This window comes from Meleagris gallopavo, chromosome 21 (assembly GCF_905368555.1).
Source record: "Meleagris gallopavo chromosome 21, MGAL_WU_HG_1.1, whole genome shotgun sequence".
NCBI lineage: Eukaryota > Metazoa > Chordata > Aves > Galliformes > Phasianidae > Meleagris > Meleagris gallopavo.
The window spans coordinates 276211-295812 of NC_139424.1; the positions used below are offsets into that span (position 1 = coordinate 276211).

At 58.5% G+C, this 19602-nt stretch overlaps 2 protein-coding genes across 3 annotated transcripts in view; one reads left to right on the forward strand and one right to left on the reverse strand.

The window, feature by feature from the left end:
• The window catches only part of BAZ1B (bromodomain adjacent to zinc finger domain 1B), a 48759-nt gene extending 46371 nt beyond the window's left edge, over positions 1-2388 (forward strand). Inside the window, exon 19 of one of the 2 annotated variants that reach the window (XM_085240556.1) lies at positions 277-421. Coding sequence is in view for 1 of the 2 variants with exons in the window: in XM_085240555.1 (XP_085096681.1) it covers positions 277-643 (367 nt within the window). In the remaining variant the exon portion in view is untranslated. Of the gene's footprint in view, positions 1-276 lie in introns of both variants that reach the window. The other variant, XM_085240555.1, reaches the window with a different exon arrangement.
• Positions 2389-5382: 2994 nt separating this feature from the next.
• FZD9 (frizzled class receptor 9) lies at positions 5383-8135 on the reverse strand. The gene has a single exon (XM_010721855.4). It carries the CDS (start codon positions 7482-7484, stop codon positions 5733-5735), a length of 1752 nt encoding a protein of 583 aa, XP_010720157.2. The 5' UTR covers positions 7485-8135; the 3' UTR covers positions 5383-5732.
• Positions 8136-19602: the final 11467 nt, after the last annotated feature.

A 19602-nucleotide genomic window follows, 5' to 3' on the forward strand; every position in this document is an offset into this window, starting at 1 on the left:
AGGAGGATGGGATCAGTTTTCAGCAGCCCTCAGCCCTGCAGGCAGTGGTGCACAGAGCCATACCTGCTGTGTACTGGTCCCTGTACGGCTCTCCTTCCTGTCATCAGTTCTGTGCCCGCTGCAGGGTTGATGTGTCTGCTGCTTTCGAGGCGTGTGGGTTTGCTATGGCGCTGTGGTGGGGTGTGGGTTGGGGCTGCTGCTCATGCTTGACAGCTCTGCACTGTGCAGTGCCAGAGCTCCTCATTTTCTTCCTCTTTGTGGCTCTTCATTCATCAGGGAGCCAGTGACCACAGAAGAAGCCGAAGATTACTGTGAGGTCATCAGCAACCCCATGGACTTCCAGACTATGCAGAGCAAGTGCTCTTGTGGCAATTACCGCTCGGTGCAGGAGTTCCTCTCTGACATGAAACAGGTGTTCTCTAACGCTGAGCGCTACAACCAGAATGGGAGTCACATACTGTCCTGCCTGGAGAAGACGGAACAGTGTTTGATCGACATGGTGCACAAGCACCTGCCTGGCCACACCTACGCACGCAGAAAACGCAAGAAGCTCTCTGCTGGTTGCCAGGGACTGGAGGAGCAGGAAGGGGACAGTGAGTCAGAGCCCCTCGAACATTCCCGGGGGCGGAGAAGGAAGAAATGAGGGATGGTGGGGGGGGACTAGGGGGAGAGCCAGAGCTGGAGCAGGCCTTCTGGTGCTGCTGGGCAGCAGGATGGGTTGTCTGGAGGGAGTAAAGAAGCAGCAGGGCACTTCGCTATTAATCCAGCCTTTCCTTTGGCCCATCTTAACTTTAATTTTTCAGCAGTTTCCTCAAATATTTTGTCATCCATTGAGCGAGCAGAGATGACTTAACTGCTTCCTACAAATTACACAGAGATTATACATGTCTGTCCTTCCAGGAGGGGAAGGTGGGAGGGCAAAAGAAAGGCCTGGCCAAAGCCTGACTGGGCAGGGGAGCAGGATGCCTACTCCAGCTCCAGCCCTGCCGCTGCCTCGGGATCTGCTGCCTGCACTGTGAGATCGGCCCCGCGCTGTGTAGGGAGGGATCGTGTTGCTCCACGGACAGACTGGGTGCGACCAGGCCAATGGGCTGCTAGTTCTTGTATGTATATATTTATATGGTGTTAATTTTCAGCCCCTGCTGAAGGGCTGCGTAGCGAGCAAGCACTTATATGGAGACACAGCTTTCACCAGCATCCTAACACAATTGGCTTCGAGGTGCTCTCGCTTTTCCCCCCTCTCTTCTCGGGGAGCGATCTCTGGAGTTGTGCTCCAAAGAGGTCTTCCGAGCTCAGCTCTGTGCGGAGGTGGCAGAGTAGGCAGTAGGTTTCCCTGCTCACCTTGACCAGCACACAGTCGTAGCCCTTTGGATGAACCGAGTGCCAGAAGCATACCGGAGAGCATGGTTTTCTGCACACTCCCTGGGGAGCTCAAGGGCCGGGGGAGCAGCAGAAACATGTTATGTTTAACTTTTTAAATTAATTTTCTAGTAATTAAAAGTGACTTGTTTCTAGCTGTGATCTTGTATAAAGAACACCTGTAAGATACCGTTGTCTTGCTTTGGCACATGTACAGTTTATATCAAATGGTGTTTGCTGTATATTTTCCCCCTCTGAGAACTCATTTTCCTATTGTAGCTGGAGTCACACTGGGGCACTCGTGAGGGTCCCCAGTCCCTCTCCAGCTGTGCTCTCATCTCCTGTAGTCACACCTCCCTTAGCTCACCTCCCTCGCACCCCCGGGTGCCGCAGGGCTGTCCCGCACTGGCTCTGTCCCAGTAGTGGGTTCTGCCATTTGGCACACTGACTTTTCTCTAAGAAAAGAGTGTTCTTTAATCACCTCTCCATCATGACAGATTTTGATCATACAATCAGGGCTTGAACTTATTATAGAGTTCTGCAGTTTGGAACAAATTTTCCACAGGGCTGCTCTATCCTGGCTTTGTAACACTGAAAAGCAAAAGCAAAAGCAGCTGTTGCAGCTCCTGTGATTTGAGAATAAAAGGATCCTCAGTGACAAGTTGCAGCCTAGTTTTGTGGAGTTTTTGGTTTGTTATTTTGTTAACAGGTATTTGTTTCAGTTCTGGACTGCTGAAAGCTGCAGCCACAAGACACGTTTCCAGCCACCTCCCCCCACCCCAGCCTCAGCTCCTGCCCCACGGAATAGCACTGACGTTCGTATCTCACACATCAGAGTCCCCATCAGAGGCCATGTTTTGTCCTGTTAATAGAGAACATTTTCTGCAGGTCCTTCACAGTGAAACCTTTGGAACCGTACGTTTTTTAAAAATAAATGTCATTTGTGGGGGGAGGGGGGTTTCTCTTAAGGGCTGTACTTGTAATAAGTTGGAAAATTAAAAATAAACATTATGTACTTGTGTTTGTAAAGCTGGCTCGCAGCGCATCCTTTGTGGTATCCTCTGCTCCTGCAGCATGGCAGCCTCACACCTCCTGGAGCCACCACCAAGAGGCCCAGAGGAGCACTGAGCTGCATCAGGTCAGCTTACAGCTCTGCAGAACCCACTTCTGGGCCAAACTGCTCAGGTTGGGTGGCATCAGCCCCTGGCCGCGCCTCTGCTCCCGGCGGTGGAAATGGCTGGGGACGCGTTCACACAAAGCTTGTGCTAAGCTGCACTGAGCAGCAGGTTAATGTGCAGGCATGGAGCTGTGTGCTCTGCGCTGGCATTTTGCAACCACAGCTGTGTTTGCTGCAGTCCTGAGATGGCCAAGGCCTGTTTTGTGTGTCTGACCAAACAGCCGTCAGATCCCTTACCAGCAGGGCTGGGATGCTGCTCTGCTGAGCTTCAGAAGCAGGGGAAGGAGCTGGTGCTGATGTACACTCAGCAGCTCTAAAGTGAAGGTGTTTGCCAAAGTTTTCCTGCGTTTCTTACGGTGCCACAGGAACAAGAGGGTGATGCTTTCCTGGGTAGTGCTGTCGCACTGGGGCACTGAGCACAGCCCCCTGAGCTCCGGTGGGGTCTGGCAGTTGGGCAGAGTGGGGCTGAGGAGCCCCGGTGGGTCTGGGGGCTTCAACATTACAGGCAACGGATAAATGTTCTTTGTGCAGAGAAACCTCATTGCTGTGCCACGAGCAGTGGGTTCACTGCTGGATGTGCAACAGGACCTGGGCAAACCAGAGCGTGACTCAGGCTGGGATGTTTCCAGGCCTCGGTGTGCAGTCCTCACACCAGCATCTGCTGCGAGACCTTTTCCAAGCCCTGCTTTTTATAGCAGCCTTGCATGGCATTACCACCCCGTGAGACCCTATAAATAGCCATCCCTCGGCTACTGGGGGCTGTGGCACCCGCTGCACCCACTGCAACACTGGGCCGGGCCTGGGACCCAGCAGGGCTTGAGCCACGGTGGCCAGCGGGACCACACTGAGCTCCTGGGGCTGCCGAGGAGCCGGCCAGGCTGCCGGGGCAGATAGCGGGCAATGGACAGGGGCTGGTCAGGCGCCGGCGGCCCTGTGCTGCTGATAGTTGGGGCCCGGCGGGACGAGCTTATCTGGGCGAGCGCCTGAGAGGCAGCAAGACTTGGCAAGTGGCAGGGTGCTCAAGGGCAGGTTGTCCCAGCGGGCTCCGTGAGCCACACGGGAACTGGGATGACCGCAGGGACGCAAGCAGGACGCAGAGCTGCCCCCAGCCATCACTGCCGTATGTCTGCGCTCGGGCTCACGGTGCAGCATGGTCTGGGGCTCAGTGTAGCTCAGGGCTCAGCCCCAAAGCGGCTTTGACTGTGGGGTGCCAATGCCTGGGGCACATCTCTGTCACCGGCTCTGGCCCAGGTGAGCGGCTCCTGCCCAGCCCACATCTCGCACCGGACTTTGGAGTCTATTCCTGAGCCAATATTGACTCTCCCAACCCCAGTCTCGGCCCTATTATCTGCCCACACGGCCCCTCCATGGCAGCTGGGAGGCCGCAACCCCTTGGCCCGGCAGCGGGGCACCATGCAGGGATTCCTGCCCAGGGATGGGACCGACTGCCCACCTGCTGGAGGGCGCAGTACCATCGCATGGTGCCCCGGGCCTGCAGCGACCTCGCTGGGCACCAATGGCTGCAGCGGTGCCACGGAGCTCCTGCACAGCACTGCACGCCCACTGCTGCCCCTCCATGCTGCCTGCTGCTCTGCTCCGTGTGCTGCCGCCAGCGCCGCTCCCAGGGGAGCAGAGGGTTTCTCAGATCCATCGCTCAACTTCTCTCCACGTCCCAACACCCCCAGGGGCGGTGGAGAGCGGATTAAAGGCACTTCCCAACATCAATTGCAGCGGTGATGCGCACACAAAGCCTCGCTCAGCGCTGCGGTGCAGCAGTGAGGGGCTGCGTCCCATCCCTGCTGCCGGCTGGGCTAGGGCTGGGCTCACAGCCCAGCTGTGGGCTTCCACTATTGCTCCTTCATGGCCGCGTGATGCTGCAGTGCCCTCAGCAGAGCCTGCGCGACTTCTCCAGCCCCACGGCGGATGTCTGCAGGGCACCAATGAGCTGGGAGCGACCTGGGCAGCACGGGGTGCTCGGTGCAGATGCTCACCGCAGCGCCAGCCCGGCCCACCAGCAGCAGCTGGGGCTAGGGGCACACAGAGGACACATCTGTGTCATGGCCCCCACAGGACACACCTTGAGCCTGCAGCTCCTACTGGGGCTCTGGGCCGCCAGGACTGGTGCCAAGGACTGGTGGGCACCAACCTGTGTGTGCCAAGGCAGCTGCACACAGATGATGGAGGGACGAGCAGGCCACGTGCTGCTCACTAGCTAGAAATGAGAGGACAGAGGCTTCCATCCCATCCTGCAACCCCATCCTGCAGGACTGGGCCCAGCTCTCCCCATTGGCATTGGGAGCCCATAGTCTGCAGCCAGGCACGGGCACCCCGCTGCCATGGCTCTCCCTGGCTCCCTGGGCAGCCCCACCAGAGCTGCACAGCTTCTGCCACGGCCCGGCAGCACCAGCTGAGGGTTGAGTTTCCCCTGGGACAATGGGGAAGGCGAGATGGGATTGTAACCGGAGCAGGGGATAAATAAAGCTCCCAGAAGTTTCCATGACCCGCACCTCAAGCTGCTGCTTGGCACACTGAGGCCAAACCCCATCCCCCAGCCCAGCACTGGTTTCTGGCCCCGCACTGCACCAAGACTGAGATGGCACAGCAGCCCCACAGCTCCAACCAACAACAGCATTGAGCACCGAGCGGAAAACATTATTCACCACATGAAGATCTGCTGGTGGATGAGTTGGGATGCAGTACTGGGGTTAGGGCTGCCCTGACTCGTCCGGGGGCTGCTCCCCATTGCCCGGCCAGGTCAGCCTTGCATGCTGCCTGCACCACAGCCCTGGTGAGCTCTGCACGGCCACCCTCAGCCCCTCGGTTCCTGCACACAGCATGAGGCTCAGTTGAAATAACACATCCAGGGTTTATTGTTTTTTCCATTCCTCGCAGCTAATGATTAAAAAAAAAAAAAAATCTAAAATAAATTACAGAATTAAATAAACACGAACTGGATTATTCCCCTTCCTGCCCCGGCCCCAGCTGCCCCCCCCAAAGAAAGCGTTAGAACAGTCACTGGATTTGGCAACAGCAACAACAACGGAACGATCCCTAGGAAAAGCAGTGAGCTGTCTGGGCCGGGCACTGCAGTGGGCAGCCCCTACCCACGTGCCCCCCATTCCACCCCACAGTGGCCCCGGGGCTCAGCCCTTACCCACGGCACTCTCCCGGTGCCACCTGGAGTGGCAGCCCCACGCTAGACGTGTGTCGGGTTGTCCAGGTACGGGTCCGTCTTGGTCATGTGCAGCATGACGGTGGGTGCCTTGTAGTGGCAGTGCACCCCGCCGCAGCTCACCCCGCTGCAGGGCTTGCCCCTCGTCCTCACGCCCAGCTTCCTGTTGCACAGGCTCTGCCAGGTCTGCAGCGTCTTGGAGCTCCACACCCACACCCCGCTGGTGATGCCCACCACCAACGACATGAAAATCTTTAGCATAAAGACAGCCACGGTGGGCACCGAGGCCTCCAGCGAGCAGTTGGCCGCACGTCGGCCAGGCAGCGGCACGCAGCCGCGCTCCAGGGCACGGAGGTTCCAGTAATCCACGTTCAGGCGCTCGTAGAAGTAGCAGACGATGACGCAGGTGGCCGGGACGGTGTAGAGGATGGAGAAGACTCCAATCTTCACCATCAGCTTCTCCAGTTTCTCCGTGTTGGTGCCGCCCGTCTTCATGATCTTCCGGATGTGGAAGAGGGCAACGAAGCCGGTGAGGATGAAGGAGGTGCCCACCACCAGGTAGCAGGAGAGCGGGATGAGGACAAAGCCGGTCAGCGCGCTGACGTCCATGCTGCCCACGTAGCACAGCCCCGTCAGCTCGTCCCCCGCCACCTTCCGCATGGTGAGGATGACAATGGTCTTCATGGCCGGGATGCCCCAGGCGGCCATGTGGAAATAGCTGCTGTGTGCCTCGATGGCCTCGTGCCCCCACTTCTTGCCGGCAGCCAGGAACCAGGTGAGGGTGAGCACGACCCACCAGAGCGAGCTGGCCATGCCGAAGTAGTAGAGGATGAGGAAGACGATGGTGCAGCCCGTGCTCTCCAGCCCCTCCTGGATGATATAGAGCTCGCCGTTCTCCCGGTCGCAGGCGATGTTCTCAGCCCCTGCCACCGAGCGGATGATGAAGGCCACTGAGTAGACGTTGTAGCACATGGAGAGGAAGATGATGGGTCTCTCAGGGTACTGAAAGCGGTGCGGGTCGAGCAGGAAGGTGAGCACGGTGAAGGCGGTGGAGACAAAGCAGAGGGTGGACCACACGGCCATCCAGACGAAGGCAAAGTTCTTGTCCTCGCGGGACCAGTAGACGTCCACGCCAGGCGAGCAGCGGGGCGCGCAGGACAGGCTCTTCTCCACATACTGGAACTTCTCGGGGTTGTCGCAGGCTCCCAGCCCGTTGGGGCCACGGCCCTCCGCAGAGCCTGGCGGCCACGGCCGGGGTGCGACCGGCAGCATGCCCTGGCCCTTGTGCGGCTCCGCGGCCGAAGCGTTCTCGGGGGCCTCCATGCAGAGGGCGTTGGGGTCGTTCTTGGTGGGCAGCCGGCCGCAGTCGAGCGACTCGGGCCAGCCGAAGTTGAACTGCTCCATGATGGGGACGCACTTGTGGCGCGCCTGCTCGCACATGGGGCGGCAGGCGGGGATGCTGGCGCTCACCTGGTCGGTGCACATGGGCGCGTAGAGCGAGCAGAGGAAGAAGCGCAGGTGGACGTGGCAGCCGTACTCCACCAGCGGCGCGAACTCGTGCAGCTTCAGGGCGGCCTCGCGCTGGCTCTCGTGGCCCAGCAGGTTGGGCATGCGGGTCAGGTTGTACCCGATGCCGCGGCACATGGGGATGTCCACGGGCTGGCACCGCGCCGCCCGGCCCCGCGCCGCCTCCAGCGCGCCCAGCTCCAGCCCGCGGCCGGCGGCCGCCAACTGCCACAGCACCGACAGCGCGAGCCGCAGCCGCAGCGCCGCCATGGCCCGACCCGCGGCTACAGCGCCGCCATGGCCCGGCGCGCCCGCGCCCCCGCGCGCCCCCGCGCCCCCGCGCCCCGCGGCGGCCCCGCGCCGGGGCAGCGCCCGCCGCCCTCCGCCGCGCCGCGCTCCATGCGGCCCCGCGCCGCGCCGAGCCCCGCCGAGCCCCGCGCAGGGCCCGGCACCGCGCCCGCCCCGCGCCGCGCCGCCACGCCCCCGGGGCGGAGTAGGGGCGGGGACGGCCCGGGCGTCCGCGCGGTTCCCTGCCGGCGGCCGGCGGTGACTGGAGCGGCCGCGGTTCGGCGGTTCGACGGTTCGCGGTTCGGCGGCGGTGCGCGCAGCCGCTCGTCGGTCGGGGGAGGTCGCGGCGCCGCTGTTCCGTCCCGCCGCGGGGCCGTGCGGGTGCCCCTGGGCTGCGGCGAAGCGCCGCCCCTCGTGCGTGCGCCGCGGGCCGCGCTGGGAGGCGAACGCTAGCCGTGGGCGCTGCTGCGGGCCCGGCGTGGAGGTGGGCGCTCCGTCCGGCCCTCGCCTCTCCCGGCCCGCTGCCGCTGGGGCCCCGCACGCTCCTACGACAGCGCCGCGCGAACGGCCGCCCGGCGGTGCCCGCAACTCCCGGTGACTCTGGGCCGCGAAGGGTTAACGAGGGGCGAACGCGCAAATAAATGTCTTTTAATTTAATTTTGCTTTAATATGTAAAACTGTTGCTCTTGGCAGGGGGTGCCGCTGCCCGGCCAAAAGCAACACGTGGATTTTCGGAGTCAAGGGGCTCCTTTCAACGTAGAGGAGCGGCAGTCGCTCACCTCCGTCCCGCGCCCTCGGCTGCCCCGTGGGATGCCCAGGCCCCGCCCGGGGCGCACGGCGGGGGGTCCGGGGTGTCCTCAGCACGTCAGCCCCGCAGAACAGCCAGGGGAGCGCCGGGGCGCCCGTGGGGGAGCGCACCCGGATTCCTGTGCCCGCGGCACCGTGGCTGCGCACAGAAGCTGAGGTCTCCGGCAGGTCTGGAAGCCTCACAGTGAAAACAAGAACAGCAGGTAGAGCAACACGGCAGATTTATGGCTTTGGAAGTGTCCCTGGGCTGGGAATCCAATATCAATAGCTTGAATAAAGAAATCACAGAGGCTGCACAGAAATCTGTCCGCGAAGCATCCAGGCCGGCGGAGCGGGGCCGTATGGCAGGAGCCTGTGGTTCCTGGCAGCAGCTTTGCCCCATTTCCTTTCTTCCCGTCAACAGCGCTTGCAAACCTGTGCAAGATCGTCAGCGAGGGGAGGGGGAAGGAGCGGGAAGGCCATGGGTTGAGAGCAGTTGCCTGGTGCTGCCTGGTCGTGTGGAGAGGCTGCGAGATGCCCCCAGCATGTGCACAAATAGGACGTGGGCACGGGATCCTGGGCATCCCCTCTGGCAGCAACAGTGGGGACAATCCCTGCCTCCATGGGAGCGATAGAGCAGGGGACGGGGCACGATGGAGGAGAAGAGGTGATGGAGGAAGAGAGGGTCCCATGGGTTCTGCACCTTGGCAGGGGCGGCTGGGACGTCTGTGGGGACACAGCCCCACGTGCTCTGTGCTCCCCGGATGGCTCTGCTCTGCCCTGGGCACAGCCCTGCGGTACTCCAGACTCTCCCCAGTGCTTTCAGGCAGGGGCTGCAGTAAGGACTGAAAGACCCAAAAGCACCTTCAGCTCCGAAGAACCCTGCGCTGTCAGTGCCAGCCCGAGGGAGGGCGAGGGCGCAGCTTTGCAAGGATCCGGGCAGAAAATTTTCCCTTCCCAAAGAATTTCACAGGAATAGCTGTGTGAAAGGCCAGCTGGGTCGATTTCAAAGGGATGCCAGCACCAGGGCCGGATGGACTGGGGAGCAGCTGGAGGGGTCCATCCTGGGAGAGCCCCCCCAGCTGCAGGCTGGCACCCACTCAGGCACCCATGTGGATGGGGCTCTCTGTGGCCATGCTGTGCCGTGCCAGCATTACTGGGGGCTACAGGCGGTCCTCCAGCCCAAACCCTTCTGTTCTTGCATGGTGCAGACACAGGCTGGGGCAAAGCAGGCCCTGCTCTGCACCCTGTGTCTCTGTGGCTCAGTGCCGGGATCTCCCCGTTGGTGTGCAGCAGTGGGGTTGGGAGGGCAGGGGGACAGACAGCAAGGAAATGGGGAAGGAACCTGACACTGGCAGGAGATGGGCAAAGCAAAGGGGCTTCACGGCACTGCCCCTGCACCAGCTGGCACCAGCAGAAGGGAAAAGCCATTTCTTCCCTGACTCAGGCATTAATTATAGCAATGCAACGAGAACCCTGGCAGGGGGGAATTAACAGCCGTGCTCATCCTACACCCAAGCTGCAGCTATTTTTATGGCTTCTGGGACTGTGCAGTATGTCACCAACCCTGTCCAGGAAGGGCACTGCGGGCACTGTGGGCACAGCCCTGGGGGTCCTGCTGTGCCCAGCTCCACACCCTACAGCTCTGTACTGAAACACCCAGGGCATGAGTCCCCTGCAGGAAGGGCTGTCCCCTCCTTGTGTCACCCCCTACTATCTGCATACCAATGTCCTGGATGGCACTGGCACCGCTGGTCCTGGTGCCAGGTTGGTGGGCAGTGCCAAAGTTGCTGCAGGTCCCTGAGGGGCCGCAGAGCCCCATCCGTGTCCTCCAGCCCAGAGCCGGGACATGGCCTGACCCAACATCCATCTCCTTCCAAATATTTCCCTATCTCCTGGTGCAGAGGGACAACCCTGCTGTGCCAACTGTCCCCGTGCAAGACACAGCCTGCCTGCTCCCAGGCAGTGATGCCAGTGCCTCTGCTGCATCACAGAGGAAGTTTGCAAAGACATTTCCTGGAGGATTTGGGATTTTTTCCCCTTTTCCCTTTGGCATGTGATTTCGGTAACTCTAGCAGCTGTGAGAGCCGTGCTGGAGGAGGTCAGCAGGAGCCACACTGGTGGCAAGCCTGGAGGAGCTGCAGGCTGAGCCATGTGCAGCCCCCATCACCTCGCTCACCACCCGCAGGCCTCGGCAGCGGCCGTTCACTCTGAGCCCTACTGATGGCAACATCCCCACTCACAGCAGCTGCCTCCTATGGGCCGGTGAAAGGATGTCCCTCACTGCCAGCTGCCTGAGCCCGGGAGGAATGGGTCACAGCCACCAGACCAGGCCATGGGGCGACTGCCCTGTGGCTGACCCTGCGCTGCCCAGTTTCCTGGCAGAGCAGGCAGAGGAGGAGTGCAGTTTGGAGCAGGCAACGCTGTGCTCCCGGGTGACATACCAGGCTAGCACAGAAGCCCTTTCATCCCCCGCCCCACTGCCTGCCCGCTCCGGCGTGCCTGCACCCACCTGCAGTGCCAAAATGGAGCTCAGCCCCAGGCTGCCCCATCCCACAGCCCCGCGGTGCTCCCGGCACGCCAATGTCGGCACCGGCCCGGCGCAGGCACACACTCGGCTCTTTCTTTGCCTGGCCCGGGCCCCTCAGCCCCGCACACAGCCCGGCGCTGGCAGGCAGGTCTGAGCTGCACAATGTGCCTCCTTGTTCAGCCCGTCCCAGGGCCGGCTTGTGGGGAATGGCAGGGAATCGCCTCCGTTTCCTGCTGGAGTTTTATTACATCTCCATATAAATAAATAAATACAATTCAGAGGAGGAGAGCAGAACCACGGGGCAGCTTGGAGCCAGGCAGGACGTGGGCTGAGCTGAGCCCCACAGCAGGGCCGGGATGGGGAGAACGTCAAACTGGGGCACCCCGGCACAGGGCAATGGGAAGGGGCTCCCCGGGCCTGCTTTGTCCCCGCAGGATGCTGTGCCTCCTGCACCTTCCTGCCCCCCATATACGCAGTGTGCTCCCCCAGTGTCATCTGGGCTCCTCCAGTAGCCCCGCTCCCCCAGCCCCAGGAGCAGCCACACTCCTCCAGCCAAACCATTTTGCACTGGTGCAGGGTGGTGGGGCTGAACCCTGGCAGGGATGTGTCCAAGCCCACATAACATCAGAGAGCAGATGGCTGCGAGGACCAGAATGTGCTGGAGTAACTTATTACTGAATGGGCCAAGCTGTCTTTTTGCTCAAACCAAGGTGAAATATGGATATGCTGAATCTGCAGAGCCCTGGCAACCTCCCCTGGTGTCTGTAAGCATGAGCAGCCCCTTGGCAGCCCCATAAGCACATGCTAGGAAGTCACAGAGTTGTATCAATTGCGAACTCCAGCAGTGGGATGCAGAAACCTTTCCCCAAAGCACACACTGGGGAGCCAGGCCAGCCCCCACTGCTGCAGGCACCGCCGTGGTGCAGGGGTGGCCTGGAAAGAATTCCAGTGCTTCCTCCTGGTGCTTTTGGGCTGAACTCAGTTTCTCTAGCAGAGTTCAGGTCAAGCCTTGCGATTGGGCTGCAGCAGCCAAGGTTGAAACAACACCAGCTGATATTTGCACATCCCTGAGATCTCACTGTCCTCTCCCCAACATCCCACTGCCAACAGAGTTCACTGGCACTGGGGAACGCTGCACTGCGCCGGTTCTTCCACTTCCTTGGCGCAGGTCAGCCCGTGTTCAGGTCACAGCCCTTCCTCTTTCTGGTGGTTCCAACCCAACATTCGGTCTCTTCTTGCTCCTGGCCTGCTGTTCCTCCTCTCCCATCTGGCTCCTCCGTCAGCACTTCACTCACCTTCTCCCCTCTGTGTGGAGCACGCTATGAGACCATCACCTCCAAAGTGTCCGGAGGAGCAGTTCCAGAGGGAAGTCCTATAACTGTGTCTCTAACTGCTGTCCCGAGCACCACGGTCATTCAGCAGCTTGCATGGCAGTCTGCAGGCAGTCCAGGCTCCACACACAGACAGTAACTGCATGGACTTTAGCAGTGTGCTCAGATCAGAGCTGCTGGAGGAGAACTGAACCCAAAGCTGCACAGCAGGGCTGGATGCTGCCACCTGAGCAGCACTGCCGTGTCATGCACTGAGTTTAAAGGCATCCCCAGATGCAAACATTTAAGAAAACACTGAAGAACGCAAAGTTTAACGACAACACGAGATGGGGTTGTGCCTCCCTAGGGCCCATCACAGCACAGGAGCTCAAGGAGGGAATTTGGAATGGAAACCCTCAGGTATGTTAAACAAAAATACTATTTACCATTCACTTACTAATCCTGACACGCTGGGGAAAAAAACACCGAACTCCAATATTTATTTAACAGGACTCAGCAGTTCTGGGTTTTGCCAATGGTGCTCAAAATAGTTCATGAGAAACAAGTGATCTTTCAGAGGATGCCCCCTCCCTCCAGCCACCCTTCTTAAAGGTCAGACAACAGCAGGGAATGCTCTGACCCCACTCACAGCCACCAGTGTCCTCCTGCAGGCACGGTTAGCAATAACAAGTATTTTACCCTACCTGAGTTAGCTTTTACAGCCATAATCCTCTTGCTCTGTTCAGAGGTCAGGGGACCAGGGGCAGGGATGTGCCCTGGAGCCCTGCATGGTAAGCAGAGCTAGCTTACCAGAACAGGAATACACATGTCGGTTTGCAGCTCGGACTGAACCTCAGCTACGTGAGTGAGTGCTACAGGTCCCAGCTGCCCTCCCTCCAGTGCCCCCAGCCTGTGTGAGCTCCAAGCAGAGATGGGAATGAAGGGCTGTGCTCTGCCTGCCCCAAAACCCCATAAGGGAGGGGGGGGAGAGGGAGGCAGCCATAGGTCCCTATTCCATAATAGCATACCAAGGGACCCACGTGGGTTTGGTGCTGCAGGACGGGCTGTGCTGGGCCAAGGGAAGCCTGGGATGCAGCTGCAGGTCTCCATCCCACTGGGCTCTGGGGCTGCCCTGCTGTGGCCACAGCATAGCTTATGCCCCAAAACCATGCACAGATTTGCTCTGGGTCCTACAAAACTCAACTGGACATGCTGGACTCTGCCTGGGCTGGCATTCCATGGCCCAAACACGCTGGAAAAGAGGAGCCTTGTTGTCCCCACTCCCCTCCCACCCTCTCCCCCCTTCAGGCCTCCACATTTTCCACCCCGTGAGTGCTTCAGCGCAGGAAAATGTGAGGGCATGGAAAACCAAACCACTCCCAGCAGCCATGCCACCGTCCTTCTCCTCATCCCCTTCTCCTCACAGATCTCATACCCCCAGTGCTTGCATCCAGCCCTCCTTCAAGCAGTGACACCGCACCCCTCTGCTGTCTGTCCACAACCCATGGCTCAGAGGCTCTGTCCCCATGTCCCCAGCATGTGTTGCTGCCAGGAGTGGCTTTCAACACCCACTGAGGCTGTCCGGAAGGAGACCCAGACCCGATGCAGGACAGACAGCAAGCACTCAGGAACGCTGGCTCAGAGCTGCCTGGAAAGCCCCCGTGATTCCTCCGGGTCCCCCTGGCACTCGGCACTTTCCCATTTGCCCTTCCAAGAAGCGGCCACACTTGAGGATCACACTGGGAGCCCTTTCCCTGACAGCTCCCAAGGACGTGCTGCATTCCACCTCCATCCCCTCTGTGCTCACACTGCCAGGCACACACAGCACCCCGCCTCACCCCGAGCCCCTGCGTGTGGGAAGCTCCAGCGTTTCCCCCTCACCCCACTGCGGGAAGGCAGAGCTGTAAATCTCACTTTTCCTGTCTCTGGCCAAGCCAGGCAGTGCGTCAAACACTCTCCATGCCAGGGCAGGGTCCCAGCTGCAGCTTTCAGTCTTGTTTTAAAGCAAATCCAGGCCCTCCATTTTCCCACTCACCTCAGATTTCTTGTGTGCAGCCCTGAATGCTTCCCTGGACCCCTCCTGTCTGCCCAGTGTGGCTCTCACGGTCTTTTCCATGAGGATGTTCCTTAATGGGAGCAAAGGAGAAGCTGGGTACACCGAACAAGAGGAGTGTGAGGAAAGGGGAGGGCAGAGCAGCAAAGCCCATGGAAAGCAGGTAAGTTTGATTTGCCCTTTCCGAAACACTTGAAGAGGAAAAAAAAGAAGTCTGGGAGCTTTAGGGGCCGCTGCCTCCCTGCTGGTAGCTGGGGATGAGGACAGCCCAGCTCACACCCCAGGCAACTGAGCTGCCAGGGCAACACACAGCTGCATCCCACCTGCTGCACACAGCCTGCTCTGAGCAGGTCCCCCCACCAAAGCAGCACTCCGTGTGCCTTTAAACTCCCACACCTCATAGCCGAGCAATGGATGAGCAACAGAGAGGCCCACACAGTGACCCAGGTGCAGCACCAGCAGCACTTCCACAGCTCCCCCACATCTGACTGGAGCTTACCCAAGGAGGGACGCCCCAAACAGGCCCTCCAGCTCAGGGCCGTGCTGCCAACGAGCACAAGAGCTGAGCACAGCTCACCTGCAGCTGGCAAGGGCTCACCCTGCCACCACAGTGCCAGTCAGACACACTAGTGTCTGCAGTGGGGATGGCTGTGATGACAGAGGTGTGCACACAGAGCTGCTTGAGAAACGGGGAGCTGCCCAGTCTCTCATCTTGCACAAGCAGAACTGCTCCCAAGAACACCTTTTATCCACAATTTGCACCAACCAGTCTGACCCACGTGCAGGGAGCTCACTGTTTGTGTCAGCCACAAGACAGAGCAACAGCAAACAGATGCTTGCTGAAACAACTGCTAATTGTTCCCAATTTCAGCCAGGTCTTGAATACTCATCAGCGCGTGTTTCCTAATGTGTTTTGCAGGATGGCAAGGAATGATCGCAGTTGACCACAGGGGAGGGAGCAGCGCTGCAGCTCCTGCACTGCTACCAAGGCAGAGGGGATCTGTGTTCACACCCCTCCTGGAACAGGAAAATGAGCTCCAGGAGGACAGCTGCTCTGTGCTCCTCTGTGCTCTCACAGCAGCACCGCAAGGGCTGTGTGAATTATGATTTGAATGTGTTCCAGGGAAGGAGGAAGGGTGCTGGGAGGTCCGCAAGGATGCTGCTCCTCCCACCCGGCAGCCCCTGGCAGTAACACTGCAGCTCAGGGCAGCAGGGCTCTTCCAGGGACACCACAGCCTCACTAGGCTGCTGTGTGCGAGGATACCCCTCCTGCTTCTCACCACAGCAAATCCTTTCTCCAAACCCTCCCGGTGCTTTGGGATTTTCAGACAAAGGTAGATGGAGACCTGGCCTCACTTCTCACAAAAGCCAGTGAGCAGCTTTGCCTGGTCAAAACAGTGGCCAAACTTTCATTTCCTAAGCAAGAACGTGCAGGTTAGTAACATCCTCACTGGAGAAACGTCCGTTAGCAGGGGACCCCACACAAGGCCAGGATGAAGAACAACTTGAGCATATCAGGCCCTGCTGCTGGCTGCAGGAGGGGGCAGTGGGGCTGCGTGCCCAGCCAGAGCTGCCCAGCCTTCCTGGGGGAAATCTCCCCAACAATCAACCCTCAGTGGAGGTTGGATCCAAACTGGAGCTGTTGGTCACTGGTAGTGGCAAATGCTCCAAGACAGCAACACTGTTCACCCTCCCCTATGGGAGAGAAAGGGAACCTGAGGGAACAGCACGGAGCTGTCTCAGGACAGATTCAGGTTGGGTGCTGGGAAAAGGTTCTTAACCAGAGAGGGGCTGCACACTGCAGTGGCTCTCCAGGGCAGCAGTCGTGGCCCCAGGCCTGCTGGATTTTAAGGAGTGTTTGGACAAGGCTCTCAGAAACATGGTTTGAATTTCAGGTGGTTGTGCGCTGAGCGAGGAGCTGGACTCAAAGATACCCAGGGGTCCCTTCCTTGAGGTGATTCTATGGCTCCATGGGTGCTGGCCAGGGCTGGGCACCCCACAAGCCCAACAGTAGCACCAGCCTTACCCAGCCGTGGTGAGGACATGTGGGAGAGGACATCAGGAGCTGTACGGCTGCCTGTTGCTGCCCCTCACAGCCCATACGTGGCCCTCAGAAGCCACACTGGGGTCAGAGGGTTTTTCCCACAGTCAGGGAGCACACAGCCAGGGCAGAGGCTTGCTGGAGGACCAGAGAGAGCGTACCATGGGGCTGCACCCAGGGGTCTCCCTGCAGACAGCACCGTCCGACAGCGCCTGCAGGCTGTGGCACACCGGGGCAGGGCGAAAGAAAGGAATTTCTGTATAAACCCCTTTTACCAGCGGGTTTCTCACTTCCCCTCCAGCAGACAATCCCAGCCCTCAGAGTGCTGCTGCATGAAGAGACCGTTTAATATATTTTTGGAAGAGGGGAAAAAAAAAACTCTCTCAAAAGAGCCTCTTTCAGCTAATAATGAAGTGAATATTATATTAAGAATGAAAACATATTCAGGGTAACTTACAGAGGGAGACAGAAAACCTTTTCATAACACCCTGGCCACAAACACAACTGCCAATTAAACCAGCTTCGTTCCCCAGCCTGTGCCAACACAAACTCAGGGCAGGGAGCTGGGTGCCTGCATGGCCCTGGCCAGGCAGCCCGTGCTGCTGAGTGGTTTCCAGGCCTGCCTGCTGAAATAAAAAGGGCTCAAGGCCTTATGCAACCCAGCCTGGAGCTGCCCTGCACTACGGGGCTCATGGCTGGGCAGGGAACGGGCTGCAGTGATGGGCCACAGGGTGCTCAGTACATGGGATTGTGTCTGCTGCTCCTTGGGAGCGTGCTACGCTGTAGGGCTGCTGCAGTGAGTTGGGGTAGGGAGATGCTGAGCAGAGGTCACCAGCCTGGGGCTGGCCACCAAGGCATGGCAGGAACACTGGGACAGGTGATGGCCATACCTTAGCTCTCCCTGTGTCCCCCCCCCACCCCAGTGCCCACCAGCGTTGGGGAGATGTGCCTGTAGGGCTGAGCTTGGTGTCCCCATCACCACCAATGCCGGTAGGCTCCCACGTGCCCTCAACGCGCTGCCTCATCTACAGTTCTGCCATGCCGTGCATCATAGAACTGTTATGGTTGGAAAAGACCTCTAAGATCATGTAGTCCAACCACCCACCTACCACCAGTACTGCCCACATCCCTCAGTGCCCCATGCCCATGGCTCTGGAACACCTCCAGGGACGGTGACTCCACCACTCTGTGGGCAGTTGTGCCACTGCAGCACTGCTTTTTGGAGAAGCTTTACCTAACATCCACCTCCAACCTCCCTTGGTGCAATGTGAGGCCATCACCTCTCATCCTATCGCTGTTACCTGGGAGCAGAGGCCGACTCCCATCCCCACCACCTCCTTTCAGGCAGTTGCAGGGAGCAGTGATGTCTCCCCTGAGCCTCCTCTGCTCCACTCTGACCCATCCCAGCTCCCTCAGCCGCTCCCCATCAGACCTGTGCTCCAGACCCTCACAGCTCCGTTCCTTCTCTGGACACACTGCAGGGCCTCCATGCCTTTCTTGCAGTGAGGGCCCAGCACTGAACGCAGCACTGAGGTGTGGCCTCACCAGGGCCGGCTCAGAGGGACGCTCAGCTCCTGCTCTGCTGGCTGCACCAACCTAATCCTGCAGAGCAGTGTACACAGCCCACACATAACACCGTGGGGCCATCAGCACCACCAACACACTCCAGGGTTAGAGTACTGCCATCACTGCAGGCAGCAGCAGGGTCACGGTGCCCACACAACAGCATGGGGGATGTATGGCACACGCAGCAGCCCTGCATGGGAGAAACAAGTGGGAAGAGCCACATGCAGCCCACACGCAGGAGGAGCAGGGGCTGCTATGTGCAGCTCACATCAGTTTGATCCTCACCTCACAGCCCAAGAAACCAAAGAGACAGGGAGGCGTGAGGGCACCCAGCATCTTGGGCTCAGATTAAACCTGAGCGCACCCAGGCTGGGAAAACATCATACAATATCAGATAATATTTTAATTGCTCGGCAAAGTTCAGAAGCTGCAAGTTGACATTAGATAAACCCAAACTGGAAATACAAGACCACTTCTGAGCTGTAAGAGGTAACCTACCTTTAGAACAGTTCCTCCACCAAACACCCTGAAGATATTTGTCAAACTATTTAAAGAAGGGGGGGGGGGGGGAGAGGGGAACTGGTTTTTGGGCCAAAAATAAATATTTCAGTAGCAAATTTCTCAAAGGCCCACATTTTCCCATTAACAATCAGAAACTGTGTTTCTTTGTAGAAATTTTTCTGTTTTGCTCACGGACTTATATTTCTGTTCTAATGCCAAGTAAAGATTGTAACACATTTTTGATCTTGCCCAGAGATGGAAAGTTTTATTCTTTTTCTTAAAGAGGAATAAAAGCAAAATAATAATAATAAAATATCAGCAAAGTCATTTTTCACATTCACCTTAGATAGAAAAATTGCAAAATTCCAAAATTCCCTTCAACAAATTCTAGCTGACAACTCAAAATCTTTAATATCTCAGTAAACCTACAGACAGCCTGCAGGTCAGATGTTACGGGGCTGGGAGGTGGCGTGGGATCTGCAGTCCCCATTGCTGCAGCACTGCAGCGTGCTCAGCCGGCAGCCAACAGGAGCAGAGACTTGCAGGAATCCCTCTGGGGACACAGTGAGCAATCCCATCCAGGTCTACTTATGCATTTAAATGTTTATGCCTTGGATGATGCCTTCTGCGATGGGTTTTGTCCATACAAGTTTGGGGAGCAGGCTGTTGTGCCTTCACCAGATTTCCCACTTATGCAGCTGTGCCAAGTTTCCGTTCGCAAATCCGCTCCAAGCGGATGCCATGCTCCCTCAACCCAGCAGCTAAAAGCCAGCAGACAAGTGCCAAAATGTCAGGAGACTGAGGGAACTCCAAGAGGCACAGCAACCTTGAGATGGAGAACTCTGCCACACGTCTGCCTTCAGGTCTCCCATCTTATCCTATCTGTCATGAAACATAATCCTCTGCTTCACACTGGAAAATGGCATCAGCTTCCAATGCAAGGAAGTCAGTGGAGCAATCTGTACAGAAAAAGACTGCTATCCATGATAGAAAGTCCATCAAAAACAAACCCCGGAATTGCTTTGCGGTGGTGCAGTATTACGAGGGAGGCATTGCCATCTAGTGTCAGCCCAGCAAAGAGGAATCAGCAAGGCACTGGCGCTGGAACCAAAAGGGGACTGGACACTGCAATGCAAGGATAGCGGGCAGGGCTGCCTGTGCCATCTGTGGGCAGAGCAGCTGGGAAGCACTGGCCACATGGCTACAGAAACCCAAACACAGGAAAGCAGCCACACTTATCCAGTGAGAGCCCAGGCCTGGCACCTTTCAGGGGTTTGAGTTGGGCAGCAGCTCAGTTAGAGCCTTCCACACAA

What these genes read in the sequence shown, in the direction of transcription:
- FZD9 (XM_010721855.4), bottom strand. Translation starts at nt 7,484, where the DNA reads ATGGCGGCGCTGCGGCTGCGGCTCGCGCTGTCGGTGCTGTGGCAGTTG.